The sequence below is a fragment of the Leptodactylus fuscus genome, chromosome 4, assembly GCF_031893055.1.
Source record: "Leptodactylus fuscus isolate aLepFus1 chromosome 4, aLepFus1.hap2, whole genome shotgun sequence".
NCBI classification, from domain to species: Eukaryota; Metazoa; Chordata; class Amphibia; order Anura; family Leptodactylidae; genus Leptodactylus; species Leptodactylus fuscus.
The window spans coordinates 80,741,295-80,758,821 of NC_134268.1; the positions used below are offsets into that span (position 1 = coordinate 80,741,295).

The following is a 17,527-nucleotide window of genomic DNA, read 5'->3' on the forward strand; positions in this document are numbered from 1 at the left end:
AAGGAATAGTCGAGCTGAGTGTGTTAGTAGTACTAAGGAATAGTCAAGCTGAGCTAGTCGTGTTTGTACAGGAGGAGTAGCTGGAGGGATGGTTGGGTGTAGTGTAGAGCTCTTTTATCTGTCCGGAGTAGCCGGGCTAACCGCATGGCCAGCTCTGCTGTATCTCGCTATAGAAATGCATTGACCAGCGTTGATTGGCCAGTCTACGGGATTTGGCCAATCAACGCTGGTTCTGCCTGAGGAGGCAGAGTCTAAAATCGGACCAGAATGGAAACTGCTGTGGACCGATTTTAGACTCCGCCTCCTCAGACAGAACCAGCGTTGATTGGCCAGTTTACGGGATTCGGCCAATCAACGCTGGTCAATGCATTCCTATGCGAAAAAGTCAGCTCTGGCATATTGCAAGCGGACAGGGGATCCCAACATAATAAAGGTAATTGATGCCCCCAGACATGCTTCCCCTGCTGTCCCAGTTGCTTTCCAGGGTGTTGGCATCATTTCCTGGGGTGTGATAGTGGACTTGGTGACCCTCCTGAGTCGAATGGTAGGATCCCCTGTAGCGAAGCATTTTCTCCCATAGACTATAATGGGGTTCGATATTCGATCGAATAGTTGAATATTGAGCGGCTATTCGAAACGAATATCGAATCTTTAACATTTTACTGTTCGCTCATCTCTAGTGACTAACCAAACTGGAAAACTCCCTTCAACTTCATGGGTCTTCCTATTTAGACTAGATATATCAGTACATAGTTGTTCCAAACTCTGTGCTTTATGAATATATAGAACATCTGATATGACCCCTTTGTTTTCATAGGAGTAGTGAACATTCTAAACTAAGGCTCTCTAAAGTCAATACAGCCAAAACAAGCTGCCTTCAGGACATGGAAAATATGAAGGATGCAAACAAAGGTTTACACACTTTAATATACTGGCACCCTAGATACTGGCTCTGGGAATATGTCGGTATCATGTGGAGAGGCAGTGTCGGTACATTGATGTGTAGTGTTGAGAGCTGAAGACATGTGCACTAAGAAGCACAGCAATGACCCTGGTGCATCAAGAACTTAATTTGCATAAACATATAAACTAAAAGCATACCTATTGTTTCATGATAAGTTTCCATGTGTGTACATAAGGCATAACACTCTTTCTGATCCTTATGACTTATACCCCGCAGTCTGTAGTCCCTTCTCCCTCTGCATGCTATATCTGTTATTTGTGGAGACTAGCTGCCACAGTGCACACAGTAGGTAGAAGAGATTCTGGTCTATAACCGTACTCTCTCATTCAGTACAGCCCCAAGAAGGCAGAAATAATGTGAATAAAGGACTTTGTGATAGATTCTATTAAGCTCCAACACCACTCTGAGCCGTCTTTCTTCTCTTCTCTCCTGCTCACACCCATTTCCCTCTCCATAGATTATATATCTTGAATGGTCTCTGTTTCATGACCTGCAGTCCATCTCAAGACTTATACACCAGAGATTTTCAGAGTGAAAGCCAGTTAAGCAGGGGGAGGGACAGCAAGGAAATGAAAAGCTTTTCTCTCTGATAAGATGTAGTACATAGATACTTGCAATAATTTATGCAAATTTTGTTGAAATAAAAGTTGATTTAAATTTCAGAAAAACAGCACAAATGAAAAAGGTACGTATGCACTTCTTGAAGTGTTGTACAGTAAGATGTGCTTACTTTGTGGACGATAGAGGAGCTGGCAAGGGTCCTTGCTTTCAATGCCTTTTCGGAGGCTTTTGGTGTGATAAGTATTACATTAAATAGGTATTCCAGGGAACCAGAAAAACCAAGGGGCCTGGGGTGGGGTAAAAGAATTGATGCTCACCTACCCTGGTCCTCCATTCCAGCGTCAGATCCGCTAATCCATGTCAGCTCTGCCAGTGCCAGGAGTGAAGTGACTGCTCAGGACTGCTGAAGCCGACCACTGGCCTTGGCGCTCACTCATATACCTACCTCTACTTCTATGGAAGTGCGGACCACTATATCAAGTCCCGTATTTCCATCTCAGCAATGACTGAGATGGGAAAATTATCTATAATAACACGTCCATAGACTGATATGAGTCCATACTCTATCTACACATACCTTTAATCTTATATGGAGACTTCACAGATGCTCCAATTTATGATGAATATTGCAGGTAATCTTCACTAAAAGCACTGTTTCTAGAGGAGAACGTGGCGCCCAACAATAGACAATTCTATATCAGTCCTCAACTTCCAAAAATCTTCATACTAATAAACCCAACACCATGTGAAAATGTATCAATGGATATATATGTTACTCAATACCTACCTTTACCAACTTATTAAGAAGCTGTAGTACTTCCTCCTTCATTGGAACTTCAGGGAAGTTGAACCATTCAAGAAGGCATACAAACAGTGATGTTTCTTGTATTAGATCCGCAGGAGTGAGAAGGTTGTGGTCCAGTTTACAAATTAGATTTTTAAGTGCTCTTTCTCTTATTTCAGTAAGGTGGTGGCCTGAAGGACAAAAGAACAGATACACCATATAAACTCTGAAAGGAGGAAAGTAGCCTGAAACATTAACATATTGGATGTCAATTTTTAATTAGTAAATTGCCGCTTGGTTGTTGACAATATGACATTATGAAGGAATGTAGAGTGACATTCGCTATCCAGATAAATGTAATGGTCCACTACTGACTAGGTGTGTGTATGTATAGCCCAGGCAACATTTTTATATGTTAAATAGGCAGAGGGAGGTGAAATTTAAAGAAAAATTAAATCATACTCTCCTTTCCCCAATGCCTCACAGCGAGTATGAATTTTTTCAGGTTTGCCTAGACAACCTCTTTAGTGGGTTGCACAGTTTCCTAAATATGGTTCCCTTTAATGTATTTTTTTTTCCACTTTCTGATACAGCTAAAGGAGTCGAGTGGATCTGGAATACTAACCCAAAGCATGCTCCAGTGGTTTAGTGTCCTAAATATTCCTGTCCACCCTATGGCTGTTTACTCAGATTCCATGCCTCTGAATTACTTAAGCAAGTAGCAGAAATATTTTTAACAAGACAAAATAAAAATGCCCATGTACAGTACTTTTATGTAGCAAAAAACTGAGTCCAATATTTATAGTTATACTCTACAAAATTCATCATAGAATTAGGTCTCCACTATTACTGGAATATATCTGGAGGGCTACAAATCACACATAGATATAAACTCAATGATTCAATGTACTTATGTACATTCCCCACATTCATTCTGCTTACTCCCTGTGGATAAAAATCAGCCCATGGTCATGTGGTATACACTCCATGGTCATGTGATGGACTCACAGTCTCATGACCAGGCAGATGTCTACTCACTGTACTGTAACTATAACGAGCCATCACATGACCATGGACTGATTTTTATCCACAAGGGAGTAAGCAAAATGAATGATAGCAAGCAGAGATCTATTTTACAAAAGTATGGTATACTATGCTTTTGTTTCTGTAAAAAAAAAAAAAAAAAAAAAAAAGATATTTTTTTGTTTTTAACTTTGATCAAAGTTTTTTCTTTTTTTAAACTTGACGTAAACTAATAACCATCCATTTTTAGGACTCTATATGCCTTCTGCCCTAAAAAGATCAAATGGAAAACAAAATATTATTACCAAGCTTCTTCACTAATGACGAGAGATCCATAATGGCTTATTAAATCTCCTTTTGTGTCACTATGCCCTGTAAAAAAATAAATAAAATAAAATCATGAAAGCAACATAAATAACAAGCCATGTATCACAATCATAGCAATTCAATAATTTACTGATACAATAGATATAACCCAGTTGTCAATTTAATGATACATTTCCAGGGTGAATTACAAAGGAACGGTACACCTATAAATATAAAAAACAAAACAGTTCTAGAATTATATTAGACTATTGGATGAAATGGGATGTACAGTCTGCTGTCAGGATCTGTCCTAGGATCAGCACACTGACCGAAAGGTTGAGAGAATGAAATTTGCAGACAAAACACCTTCTATTTGTATCCATCATCATCGATTCTACCATTAAAAAAGACTGAAGCTTTTTCTCTTTACTTTTACAACAGAAGATAAAGTCTTGTGTCAAACAATAACAATGTGAACACAGCCTTACAGGGAACACTGTAGGTCTAATGACTTAAACTAGAAGCATCACATGGATCTATGGTGCTAAGTTTAGGTCATTAAACCTGCAGTTGGGACTGGATTTGCAGCTACAGATTGTATAATACACATTACAGCTGTCTGAATTTGGCCTTATACTAGGGTAGACAATTAAATTAAAGCAAGTAATTCACCATTTCATAGAAGCACAATTCCGAATTCACCAGAATTGTGAAATGAATTCAGTCATCCCTGACTAATATATTCCATGCAGGCTTTTCTTTAAGCAGATACAAGAGAACCTTGAATAAAATTAAGAATTACACGTAAACTTTAAAAAAGAAAATACAAAAAAATCCTTTTATTTTTATTCAAGGTTGCCTAGCCCTACCTTATTCTCAATTGGTAATTCCCTCAAGAATGGTTGGTGCTGTGGCATCGGTACATCAAACTTCCAACTCATACTCCTTTGTTTATCCGCGCTACACTCTGACGCCATAAAGAAATGACTGTTTTTTGATTAAAAAGTACCTTTCATGTCTTCATGCATATGTGGTTTTATAAACCGATAGAAAGCTGACACTGAATTGCACTGAATTTAGCCCACTGTCAACTTTCCTGTTATGTGCCGTTAATTTCAGCACCAATCTCTCCCCACTGTCAGAAGGACAATCCTGACAGTCTAATGTCATCGCTGGGCTGTGAGGAACACCCCCAAACTGTACTCTATCATCGCCTTGTTCTGTCAGAGGGGGCGTACCTTACAGCCCAGCAATGACCCCACTGGGTCATGTGCATGAGTCCTCAGGCAGGAGGGTGAGGCTTATAGGTCTAAATTACATCTTCTCGGCAGTTCCTCACTGGCAATTGAGAGTACAGAACCTAAGTAACATATCAAGAGCCAAATGCAACAGCACTTAAGACTTGGGGACGGAGGGGGCTATAGAAGAAAATGGTAGAGAAAGATCCTTTTTAAGGCTAAAGCCCCATGTAGCGAGCTGCAGCCAAAAAGTGCTCAGGAAAAAGCATGGCGGAAACACTATTGCAGTTTTTCTCACAGTGCTTTTCACAGAAAGTCTGCAGTTTTCCTCTGTAGATTTTCTGTCTCTATTATACCTATAAAGAAACCGCCAGCATTCATTTCCGTATACTGTAGGTATAATTGACATGCTGAAATATACAAAAACGCCAGTGTTTTTGAAATTGCAGCATTTCCACTGCAGATTTTTTTCTGGAGTGTGTGGATTGGATTAGACAGAATCCTATCCACTTTGCTGGTACTGTAAAACACTGCAGATTTTGCCACAGCGTTTACACTATGTGGGTCCACAGCCTAAGGGGGGTTTCTGACACACAATATCAATGACCTACTCATAGGTTAGATCATCAATATCAGATCAACAGGGGCCCAACAACCAGGAACCTCAGCAGCCAGTATAGAGGAAAGTGCGAAGCAGATACCGAAGCTCTGTTCTCAGTCTAGTGGTCAAGCTGAGTTACTGCAGTGCAGCTCTTATACAAGTAAATGGTATCGGAGCTGCAGTAAAGCCGGCCATACAGATTAGAAATCTGACAAGTGGATGTTGTGATATCCCTGATCTGGCAGTTTAATTGTTAATGGTGACATTGTCCATACAAATGATCCCACCATTGATTGAAGGTCATTTGAAATGTAATGTGTATGATTGGGTTTACCATGCTCTGCTCTCTGGATAGTGGCTGCTGAGAACAGCTGATCGTTGGGGTCTCTGGTCTGACCCTTGCTAATCTGATATTGATTGTCTCTATCCTAAAGATAGGTTATCAATATAGTTTGCCCATATAACTATTTATATCCCTTTAATGTGTATTGTTGCTTACACTGTCCTTGCATATTGTTTCCAGTTTCAACTTGGCAAAAATATAATGAACCCGTTATAACCAATGGAACAAATTTCGACAAGGCTAGATTCACATTCACACATAAGTCTCGGTTGTTCGAGTCCACGACCAAGACCAGGACCGCTAAAACAGTAGTAACCCATGGACCCCATAGACTATGATGGGATCTGCCATTTTTATAATAAAACCTGCGGAGAGAAAAGTCATCCAAACAGGACTTTTCTCTTTGCCGATTTTTGTTGTTTTTTGTGGTGGAGTCTTCAGCAAAGATACAAACCTAGCCATAACCGGAGACTAAGTCCCATAAACATAACCATCATCTAGGGCAGGGAATCAGCAAACTACAGCACTCCAGCTGTTGTAAAACCACAAGTCCCAGCATGCTCTATTCACTTCTGGAGGTAGCTCACAGGACAGCAGAGCAAGGAAGCATGCTGGGAGTTGTAGTTCCACAACACCTGCAGTATTGATGGTTGTGTACGTGTCTAGGGGCAGCTTTAGCCCTGGGATCCACTACACCGCACCATGATATCACATGCAATGTTAGTATGTTGGTACATGCCATCACCCGTGTACACGCCATGACAATAGTTCACTATTTCATGATTGTAGAAAATACAGCTATATGACATTGTATAAGAGAATGTCACCACATGCCACATATTACACCCCAGAGAGCTCCTAATCTCCATGTATTATCTGCATGCTAGTAGACAGGAGGGATTGCTGAGCTCTGTAGTGCACTAACAGCTACAAGTTGCTGCATTTCTACTATTATGTGAGCACAAAGCATCACCTACCTCATCCAGTGACAAGTCTCTGACTCCTGCGAGGGCCTGTACACTGACTAGCTCATGCACTGGAGGTGAGCGCTGCAGGTAGTCACTGGCCCGTGTAACGGACAAATACAGTATCCAGGAAGGCTCACACTAACCTCAATACACTACACTTCCCGGCTGCTCTCAGCCCCGCCCAGCCCTCCATTCATCGCTAATCAGCATAGTTCTTACCAGCAGCCAATCAGCGGGCCGTTTACAGAGGCTCAAACACGAGGCGCACATGAGAGAAGCGCTGTGATTGGCTAGCAGCTGCAGGCTTAGGGCTTGTCTGTGTATACCTAGTGCTGTGGAGGGAAGAAAGGAGGGAGATTTGTAAAACTTTGCTAGAGCTGTGCAGTGTGTACTGAATGCAGGAGACTGCTGTGACAGGCCTCCTATACATTGTATATTGTACCATAGGAGTCACTAGCCATCTGCTGTGCTGTCATATATGTACTGCAAATCAATATTATTAACCCCTTCCCGCCGATGGCATTTTTTGATTACTTATTTTTTTTTCTAAAAGTCGCCATATTCTGACAGCCATAACTTTTTTATACGTCCGTGTTTCTTTTTTTGCGGGGCTGGGTGTACTTTTTAGTTCTACCATTTTCGGGAAATGCTTTTGCTTTGATCACTTTTTATTCTAATTTTTATCAGAATCAAAACAGTGAAAAAATGGCGGTTTGGCGCTTTTGACTTTTTTTCCCGCTACGGCATTTACCGTACAGGAAAAATATTTTTATAGATTTGTAGAGCAGGCGATTTCGGACACAGGGATAGCTAACATGTATGTGTTTCACAGTATTTAACTACTTTTATATGTGTTCTAGGGAAAGGGGGGTGATTTGAATTTTTAATACTTTTTAATTTTTTTTAAATCATCATTTCTTTTGCAGGCTGCATAGACCAGCCTGCAAAAGAAAGAGACTGCAGACCGCCCGGGAGCCTGTACAAGACTCCTGGCTGTTATGGAAACATGACGTCGGCCCTGGAGCTTGGTCCAGGCGCTGGCGATCACCGGCAAAATGGCGCCTCCAGTGCCTCGGTCAAAGGAACGCCCCCTCCCTCTGCTCACAGTGCTCACCCATAGACGAGTATTATCAGGAGGGGAGGGAGGCGTTCCTCCCTGCTCACACAACACAGCACGATAGGCGCTGCTGTGAAGAAGGATGTACCTGACTGACTGTCAGAAATGTCCTTCTGACTGTAAAGAGCTATGGTACCGGGACCGATAGCGCTTTACACCGGGCACAGATCGGGAAAGCTGGCAGTGCGCTAAATTCAGTGCACTGTCAGCTTTCCAGCAGTATATTGAACTGCCTGTGCCCAAATCGGTGAAAGGTCCTCTTTAATAAATGAAAAACAGGAGTGGAACATTAGTCTGATCTTCAAACCAGCCCATTCGCAGAGAGTGTGGCAGTGGACTCTATTGACAGATGCCTCATGTCATTGGGTATCACTACAGGAAAGCAACAAACAACTTCTTCCATGGTGCAACATACTTCATTTCACCTCTAAGGAGTCAGCATGTGATGCACCTTTCAGAAAATACTAGAACACTGTCTACATGATGACATTTACCTTTTTTTACTCATTGATTTCAATGGGTTCCATTTAACGTGCGTAACACATTGAAATCAATGGGTAAAAAAGCCTCCCATTGAGTTCAATGTGTAGCGCGCGTAAGATGGAACCCATTGAACTCAATGGGATTCTGTTTTACAGCGCTGCTTATTTACACGAGTTTTGTGGCAAAAACAGCACCACAAGACTCCGTGTGAATGCACCCTTAAAGCGACCTAGACATATAACACCAACATGATGTCATACCAACTCAATAATAATAATTCAATAATGAGCCATCCTCCACCAACCTACTGCACCTCACTAACTCTATTTGGACAATCCAGACAGAGGTTTAACCCTTCCAATGCAACTTGTCAAAAGTTCAATGTGGGCTTTTGTACCATCTTACTCATATGTAGCAGTTTGAGTTTCCCACTGACACAGAGTCTTAAGTGTGAGTGGAGATTGAGGTTCTCTATTCATGTCTATAAGACAAAAATCAGGGTTCTTATAGTAATGTATAAAGAAAGTAACTTCCTGAAATAATGTGTTTTGTTAGTATTGCTGGTGATGTGACATAGAGTGATTGGACAAAGTAACGTGAACACCCCTATTTTTACATTGTCAATTTAAACTCTTCCTGGTGCACCTCACATCACCAATAATGATGGTAACTTTACATGTGATGCTCTAAAAATCTGTTTATTTCTTGTAGCTGCGTGATATGATTACCGAAGTTGCAAAGGGGACAGATTTTTGTTGCTGAGATTATGGGTGTGTTGGTGGCTTCCATCACATCTCAGTATGCAAAAACTGGCAAAACATCTGCAGGCAGAAGCAGCTATGGTGGAAAGTCAAAACTTGACCTTAACTTGGCTATTGTAGCACCTTTTTAGATTGTTCCTTTGTTGTAACCTTTGTTATTGCAGCACCTTTCTTCAGTGCATGACAGTTTTCACTGATACTGGTGGTCTTAAACTTGAATTGTATGTGGTAGGTGACTTAATTTTATTCATGATATAGTGGATTTTATAGTTAAAGGAGTTCTCCCATCTCAGCCTTTCAGCTAGACTGTCTGCAGTGTCTGCTTCTCACTTCCTGTATTTCTCTCCCTCCCTCCTGCTGAATGGGACACACAACACTTCTGCAGGTAAGAAAATCTGCAGATTCTTGTACAGAACGGACTCCGTGTTATCTGTGTGTATACTTAGAGAGATAACAGATTTGGCTTTATCAGAAAAATGCATTTAGCTGAACGGATTTCCCTGCCGGCAATGAGTAAGAGGTGTCACTTGTCCTATCTCCTAGGTCCATGGTTCTAGCAACGCTGTGTAAACAATGGGAGGAATAAATTCACTTACCAGGCAAACAAATCAGGATTTCTAAAGAAATACAGTTAGAAACAGGTTTCAGTTTACATAATCTATCAGTTTAGATAGGATTCTTGAGATGGGACAAACCCTTTTTAAGTCCTCTGTGTCATGCAGCTTCAGTCTCTGTTGATGTGATCATAGAAGAAGGCTGTGAAAGGAATGGACTCCAATCTCATCAACATATGAGATTTCATTAGACCTCCAGGACACACTAAAGATATCTATATGTATCCATTCTGAACAGTTCTCTACTAGTGCATCTCAATAAATTAGAATATCATCAAAAAGTCAATTGAACAAGTAAACCCATATATTATATTGAGTCATTACAAATTGAACTTTTTCAAGAGTTTATTTCTGTTAATGTTGATGATTATGGATTACTGCCAAGGAAAACCCAAAAGTCATTCTCTCAGAAAATTGGAATAACATATAAGACCATCTGTAAAAAAAAATTGAATTCCAAGTTTAACCGCTCCTTGGTAGATGCAGCTGCCTTTGAATTGTGGACAATCCATAACTGAAATTTCTTTATTCAGGTCCCCGGGTCACAGATGCCTCTACCAGGCGCACACCAACAATCAGTCCCCTTTGCAATACTGTCAGGTCTGACATCAAATAAACAGATTTTAAGAACAGCTCAGTAATACAGTTTATCAACAGTGATCTAAACTAAAGTACATGCCTTAAAAAAGGGGGCCATTACCAGTAATAGTAGGTATGTTAGGAAGAGTTAAAATTGACTCTATAAAAATAGGGGTTTTCACATTAGATTTTTCATCCCCTGTAATTGAGAACCACAACAAAGTGAGTAACTAACAAATACAGCCACTGCTAAAGATTACCATTGCTACAATTTACAACATATACAGACCAGAGCCTGCTTGTTTCTGTAAACGCGCATTAACGCGGCGCTGACGCGACCGCAAACATGCACCGTCAAAATCGCGGCGCATACGTCCCGTACACGCGGCACATTGTGTGCCGCGTTTACTCCGTGTGAACAAGCCCTAATAAGGAGCTCTGCAAAGTATTATCATGCTGTGAATATTGTAAAATTAAATCCAGTTACCAACAAGCAATCTACACTTTTTGTTTTCAATCAATCCAAGCCAAACTTTCATGGTAACTTCTCCCAACCACAACTTTGCAGAGCACCATGGTACCATGCCCTTGTGTCACTTGCTCAGGTTATTATCAGCTATAGCTAATAGAGGCTTCTAGAATTAGCAACCTCAGTGCAGCCACTGTATAGAGATTAAAAGATGAACAACATGAAATCCCCTGTTCCTGACTCTGGAACTCCACTATTCTTTCATCAAACTCACATGGCAGTGGAGACACCGAGAGAGGAGGACACCAGCATGTCACTTACGACGTATGAAGGGACACGTCCCCTTTGTCAAGCCTGGGCTGAAGGTTGCATTATACCTAACTAAACATTCAGGCAACTTTTGATTTTTAGGCAGTATTTGTGTGAATAATACATTTTGTCATATACTTTATTAACAAATTTTGGATCATTTCTGTGAAAGCCTGCATTTTTTCACTGTTTCCCTTGGTTCTGTATTTAGAGCTTTCCCTACCTCTCTCTAAATGTTACCAGAGAATAAGCTGTAATATGTAGAGAATGAGTTTGGGGGAGGGTCACTTCAAACATTTATAGCTATATAATCTTTATATATTATAAAACATACCAACTTGCTTTTTGTGTCATATGAAAGAGGAGATTCTCTTCTTCATTCCAACGACCTTCTACTGCTTATCAAAACCTTAACTCAGTAATTGAATTAGAAAATCACAACCTGCTGTGCACAGTGTCCATATACTATCCATATACTAACAATCACCAATCAGCAATACTACATCAGACATCCTCATCTTTAATTATCAATGTGCAATTTTGGGACGTCAGAGGAACATACCTGGATTATGGGTAGCCAAGAAAATTTTTTAGAAGTCTTTTTCTCATTAATATTTGCTCTTATCAACTGGTTTCTAATAAATTTCCTCTCCCTATGCATAAATATGGGTGTTGCCATCAACAGAGACCCAAATTTTGGATCCTACCACATGAAAATATACATAGGCCTTTCCTTTCTGTTCTTCTCTACTGTCTAAGCTAGTTTCTTTTTTTATCACCAATCTCATTCCCAATTCTATTAATTAATTTTCCAGAATATCTTCTACTTTATCATTTCTATTGACTTCTCATACTACAGTCATGGCCAAAAGTTTTGAGAATGATACAAATATTAATTTTTACAAAGTCTACTGCTTCAGTTGTTCTAATGGCAATTTGCATATACTCCAGAATGTTATAAAGAGTGATCAGCTTAACAGCAATTACTTGCAAAGTCAATATTTGCCTAGAAAATGAACTTTATCCGCCAAAACACATTTCAACATCATTGCAGCCCTGCCTTAAAAAGACCAGATTACATCGTTTCAGTGATTGCTCCATTAACACAGGTGTGGGTGTTGATGAGGACAGGGCTGGAGATCAATCTGTCATGATTAAGTAAGAATGACACCATTGGACACTTTAAAAGGAGGCTGGTGCTTGGCATCATTGTTTCTCTCCTGTTAACCATGGTTATTTCTAAAGAAACACGTGCAGTCATCATTGCACTGCACAAAAATAGCCTAACAGGGAAGAGTATCGCAGCTATAAAGATTGCACCTCAGTCAACAATCTATCGCATCATCAAGAACTTCAAGGAGAGAGGTTCCATTGTTGGCAAAAAGGCTCCAGGGCACCCAAGAAAGACGCCAGGACTGTCTCTAAAAAGTGTTTCAGCTGCGGGATCGGGCTACCAGCAGTGCAGAGCTTGCTCAGGAATGGCAGCAGGCAGGTGTGAGTGCATCTGCACGCACTGTGAGGCGGAGACTCTTGGAGCAAGGCCTGGTCTCAAGGAGGGCAGCAAAGAAGCCACTTCTCTCCATAAAAAACATCAGGGACAGACTGATATTCTGCAAAAGGTACAGGGAGTGGACTGCTGAGGACTGGGGTAAAGTCATTTTTTCTGATGAATCCCCTTTTCGATTGTTTGGGACATTTGGAAAATGTCTTGTCTCATGCCAACTGTAAAGCATCCTGAAACCATTCATGTGTGGGGTTGCTTCTCAGCCAAGGGAATCGGCTCTCTCACAGTCTTGCCTAAAAACACAGCCATGAATAAAGAATGGTACCAGAATGTCCTCCAAGATCAACTTCTCCCAACCGTCCAAGAGCAGTTTGGCAATCAACAATGCCTTTTCCAGCATGATGGAGCACCTTGCCATAAAGCAAAGGTGATAACTAAATGGCTCAGGGAACAAAACATAGAGATTTTGGGTCCATGGCCTGGAAACTCCCCAGATCTTAATCTCATTGAGAACTTGTGGTCAATCATCAAGAGACGGGTGGACAAACAAAAACCTACAAATTCTGACAAAATGCAAGCATTGATTGTGCAAGAATGGACTGCTATCAGTCAGGATTTGGTCCAGAAGTTGATTGAGAGCATGCCAGGGAGAATTGCAGAGGTCCTGAAGAAGAAGGGTCAACACTGCAAATATTGACTTGCTGCATTAACTCATTCTAACTGTCAATATAAGCTTTTGTTACTCATAATATGATTGCAATTATATTTCTGTATGCGATAAAAACATCTGACAAACACACAAAACCAGAGGGCAGCAGATCATGTGAAAATATAAGATTTGTGTCATTCTCAAAACTTTTGGCCATGACTTGTACTTCTTCTATTCTTACTACAGATATAACAAATTAATGTAAATTGACATTTCGGTATCTCTTTGAAGGTCTGTGGACCATGGTAGATACTTCTCAATAACAGATTATTTCTAACTGTAGCTTTTATACTGTAAATAAGTTAGTTCTAAAACCTTGATTTCTTATCTTTATCTCCACATCCAAAAAATTAAACATTAAAGATGTCATTGATTGTCAATGATGATGTCATATTTATGATGATGTCATAAAATGATAGTGTCATCAATCATGGCATAAATATAATGATGCCATCTATTATGTCATTGATAATGTCATAAATATGATCCTGTCATCAATTATCTGATTAATGATTGCATACCTATAATTGATGATGTTATAATAATTGATGGAATAAATATAATTAGGTCATTGATGATTCATAAATACAATGATCTGAATCAAATGAAGCGAGGGGAGGCCCTCCCTAAAAAAAGACCGTAAATTTTTATTGCAGAAGAAAAAAAGGACAGGTCTCACCTGATCACAGTGTTGCAAGGTGAGACACAACTGCGAAAATAGTTGTAGGGTCTAGTCATAGGTAAGATCTTGGAGTTCAGGCATCCTCTACAGGTGCCTGCTACTTCAACCCATGGATCACCCATCGTGGTTACATTAAAGAATTTTCATAAAAAAATGTTATAACATGGTAAAATATCAGGATATCCAGGGAATAACTAGTGCAGACGAAAAGGTGATAATAAATATAAGTAGTACAGACAAATATATTATTTCTAATAAGTTGGACCATTTATATTTTAGATTTACCTGTGTGGCTGTATTTCATGTTATACCCTTTTTTATTATATTTTTTCTACACATAAATATATTTATGTAACTTGATTATATTATACAAATGATGTCATCAATTTTCATTGCAAAGTGTTTCACCACCAGATTATCTACAGTAATAACCCTATGATTTCAAAACAAATACAAATGTATACAATGTTGCAACAAGTAGTTGACTTGTTGGTCATGCTTTCTTCTGTTGCAAGCGGCTGTGAGATTAAAGAGGGCCTTTCATGTCCTCGGGCATATGCAGTTTTATATACTGCTAGAAATCCTACAGTGCACTGAATTCAGCTTTCCCGTTATACAGTCCTATGAAAAAGTTTGGGCACCCCTATTAATCTTAATCATTTTTAGTTGTAAATATTTTGGTGTTTGCCACAGCCATTTCAGTTTGATATATCTAATAACTGATGGACACAGTAATATTTCAGGATTGAAATGAGGTTTATTGTACTAACAGAAAATGCGCAATATGCATTAAACCAAAATTTGACCGATGCAAAAGTATGGGCACCTCAACAGAAAAGTGACATTAATATTTAGTAGATCCTCCTTTTGCAAAGATAACAGCCTCTAGTCGCTTCCTGTAGCTTTTACTCAGTTCCTGGATCCTGGATGAAGGTATTTTGGACCATTCCTCTTTACAAAACAATTCAAGTTCAGTTAAGTTTGATGGTCGCCGAGCATGGACAGCCCGCTTCAAATTATCCCCCAGATGTTCAATGATATTCAGGTCTGGGGACTGGGATGGCCATTCCAGAACATTGTAATTCTTCCTCTGCATGAATGCCTGAGTTGATTTGGAGCGGTGTTTTGGATCATTGGCTTGCTGAAATATCCATCCCCGGCGTAACTTCATCTTTGTCACTGATTCTTGAACATTATTCTCAAGAATCTGCTGATACTGAGTGGAATCCATGCGACCCTCAACTTTAACAAGATTCCCAGTGCCAGCATTGGCCACAGAGCCCCAAAGCATGATGGAACCTCCACCAAATTTTACAGTGGGTAGCAAGTGTTTTTCTTGGAATGGACCTTCTTCCAAAATGAAGCTGCCTTGTCCAAATGTACTTTTGCTTACCTCAGGTGACTCTGTTTGTGGCGTGCTTGCAGAAACGGCTTCTTTCTCATCACTCTCCCATACAGCTTCTCCTTGTGCAAAGTGCGCTGTATTGTTGACCGATGCACAGTGACACCATCTGCAGCAAGATGATGCTGCAGCTCTTTGGAAGTGGTCTGTGGATTGTCCTTGACTGTTCTCACCATTCTTCTTCTCTGCCTTTCTGATATTTTTCTTGGCCTGCCACTTCTGGTCTTAACAAGAACTGTCCCTGTGGTCTTCCATTTCCTTACTATGTTCCTCACAGTGGAAACTGACAGGTTAAATCTCTGAGACAACTTTTTGTATCTTTCCCCTGAACAACTATGTTAAACAATCTTTGTTTTCAGATCATTTGAGAGCGGGCTGTCCATGCTCGGCGACCATCAAACTTAACTGAACTTGAATTGTTTTGTAAATCGGAATGGTCCAAAATATCTTCATCCAGGATCCAGGAACTGATTAAAAGCTACAGGAAGCGACTAGAAGCTGTTATCTTTGCAAAAGGAGGATCTACTAAATATTAATGTCACTTTTCTGTTGAGGTGCCCATACTTTTGCACCAGTCAAATTTTGGTTTAATGCACATTGCTCATTTCAATCCTGAAATATTACTGTGTCCATCAGTGATTAGATATATCAAACTGAAATGGCTGTTGCAAACACCAAAATATTTAGAACTAAAAATGATTGAGATTAATAGGGGTGCTCAAACTTTTTCATAGGACTGTATGCCCTGGGCAAGAGCTATCGGTGCTGTTACTGATAGCTCTTCACTGTCAAGAGAGCGTTCCTGTCAGTCTAACTGGGAATGCCCCTCCTGATAGTACTTTGTGTAGCTCTATACTGTCAGAGCCATGAAGCTGCACAGTATAGCGCTACACTCAGTACTGTCAGGAGGGGTGTTCCCAGCTAGACTGTCAAGAACGCCATTCTGACAGTGAAGAGCTCTCGGTAATGGCACCAATAGCTCTTCCCCGGGGGCAAATAACAGGAAAGCCAACAGTGCACAGAATTCAGCCCCCCCCTTCCCGACCATCACCGAAGACCTCGACCGACCGAACCCCCCCCCCCCCGCATACCTGCGTGCTCTATTATGCCCCATAGTGGCCCCTGCACACAGTATTATGCCCCATAGTGGCCGCAGTATACAGTATTATGCCCCACAGTGGCCCCTGCACACAGTATTATGCTCAATAGTGGCTCCTGCACACAGTATAATAGCCCATAGTGGCCCCTGCACACAGTATTATGCCCCACTGTGGACACCCATAAACAATTATTATACTCTGAGGTCTTTTCAGACCCCAGAGTATAACGTGTGACGGCCATCTTCAATGATGTCTGGACTTCACATGACTCGGGACGCAGATCCCGGTCAAGTGACATCAGGGACGTCACACAACTAGGCCCGAAGCCTGTATGGAGCACGAAGAGGTAAGTAACTGTGTTTTTTATGTTCCCTTACCTCTCCCGGGCCTCCGATCATTATACTCGGGGGTCTGAAAAGACCCCTAGTATAATAATAGTGTTTGTGGTGCCCATGCCATTACTTACCAATCCCCACCACAGCCAGGATCGGTAAGTAAATAGGGCCCGTTACCGGCTGAAGGTACTCCAGCCTATTAAGAAAAAAAAAACTGTAGCTGTAGCAGCATTCGCCGGGCCCCTAATGTCCCGGGCCCTGTGGCAGCTGTTGCCCCTGCTACCCCAGTAGTTACACCACTGTCTACATCTATGATCCACAACTGAAGGAGAATCGGCGCAACAAGTGTGTACCCTTTTCCAATGATTGGTCTATTAATATCATTTCACTCAGGGTATGTTCACACATCAGTATGCCATCAGTCCATTTGAATTCAGTTTGAGACTTTAAAAAGGACTGATACACATACTGATTGTATTGCAAACGCTGTCCGTCCCCTAGAGGACAGATAAGGGGATTAAAAAAAGTAGAGATAAGGACATTTATTATATGAGATAAGGACATTTATTATAGCTCCTTATCTCTACTCTGATTACAATTGCTACTTTTAATCCCCTTATCTTTCCTTTAGGGGATCCAGCATTTGCTATCAGCATAAAAAGGTGTCAGTATACA

General features: G+C 40.7%; 1 protein-coding gene across 1 annotated transcript in view; it reads right to left on the reverse strand.

Annotated features, from left to right (window-relative positions):
• RTTN (rotatin) overlaps positions 1 to 6,947 on the reverse strand; it is a 163,796-nt gene extending 156,849 nt beyond the window's left edge. The window contains exons 1-3 of the mRNA XM_075270736.1: positions 6,798 to 6,947; positions 3,638 to 3,704; positions 2,313 to 2,500 (exon numbers count right to left, since the gene is read on the reverse strand). Coding sequence (XP_075126837.1) covers positions 2,313 to 2,500; positions 3,638 to 3,668 — 219 coding nt within the window. The 5' untranslated portion in view covers positions 3,669 to 3,704; positions 6,798 to 6,947. The remainder of the gene's footprint in view (positions 1 to 2,312; positions 2,501 to 3,637; positions 3,705 to 6,797) is intronic.
• Positions 6,948 to 17,527: the final 10,580 nt, after the last annotated feature.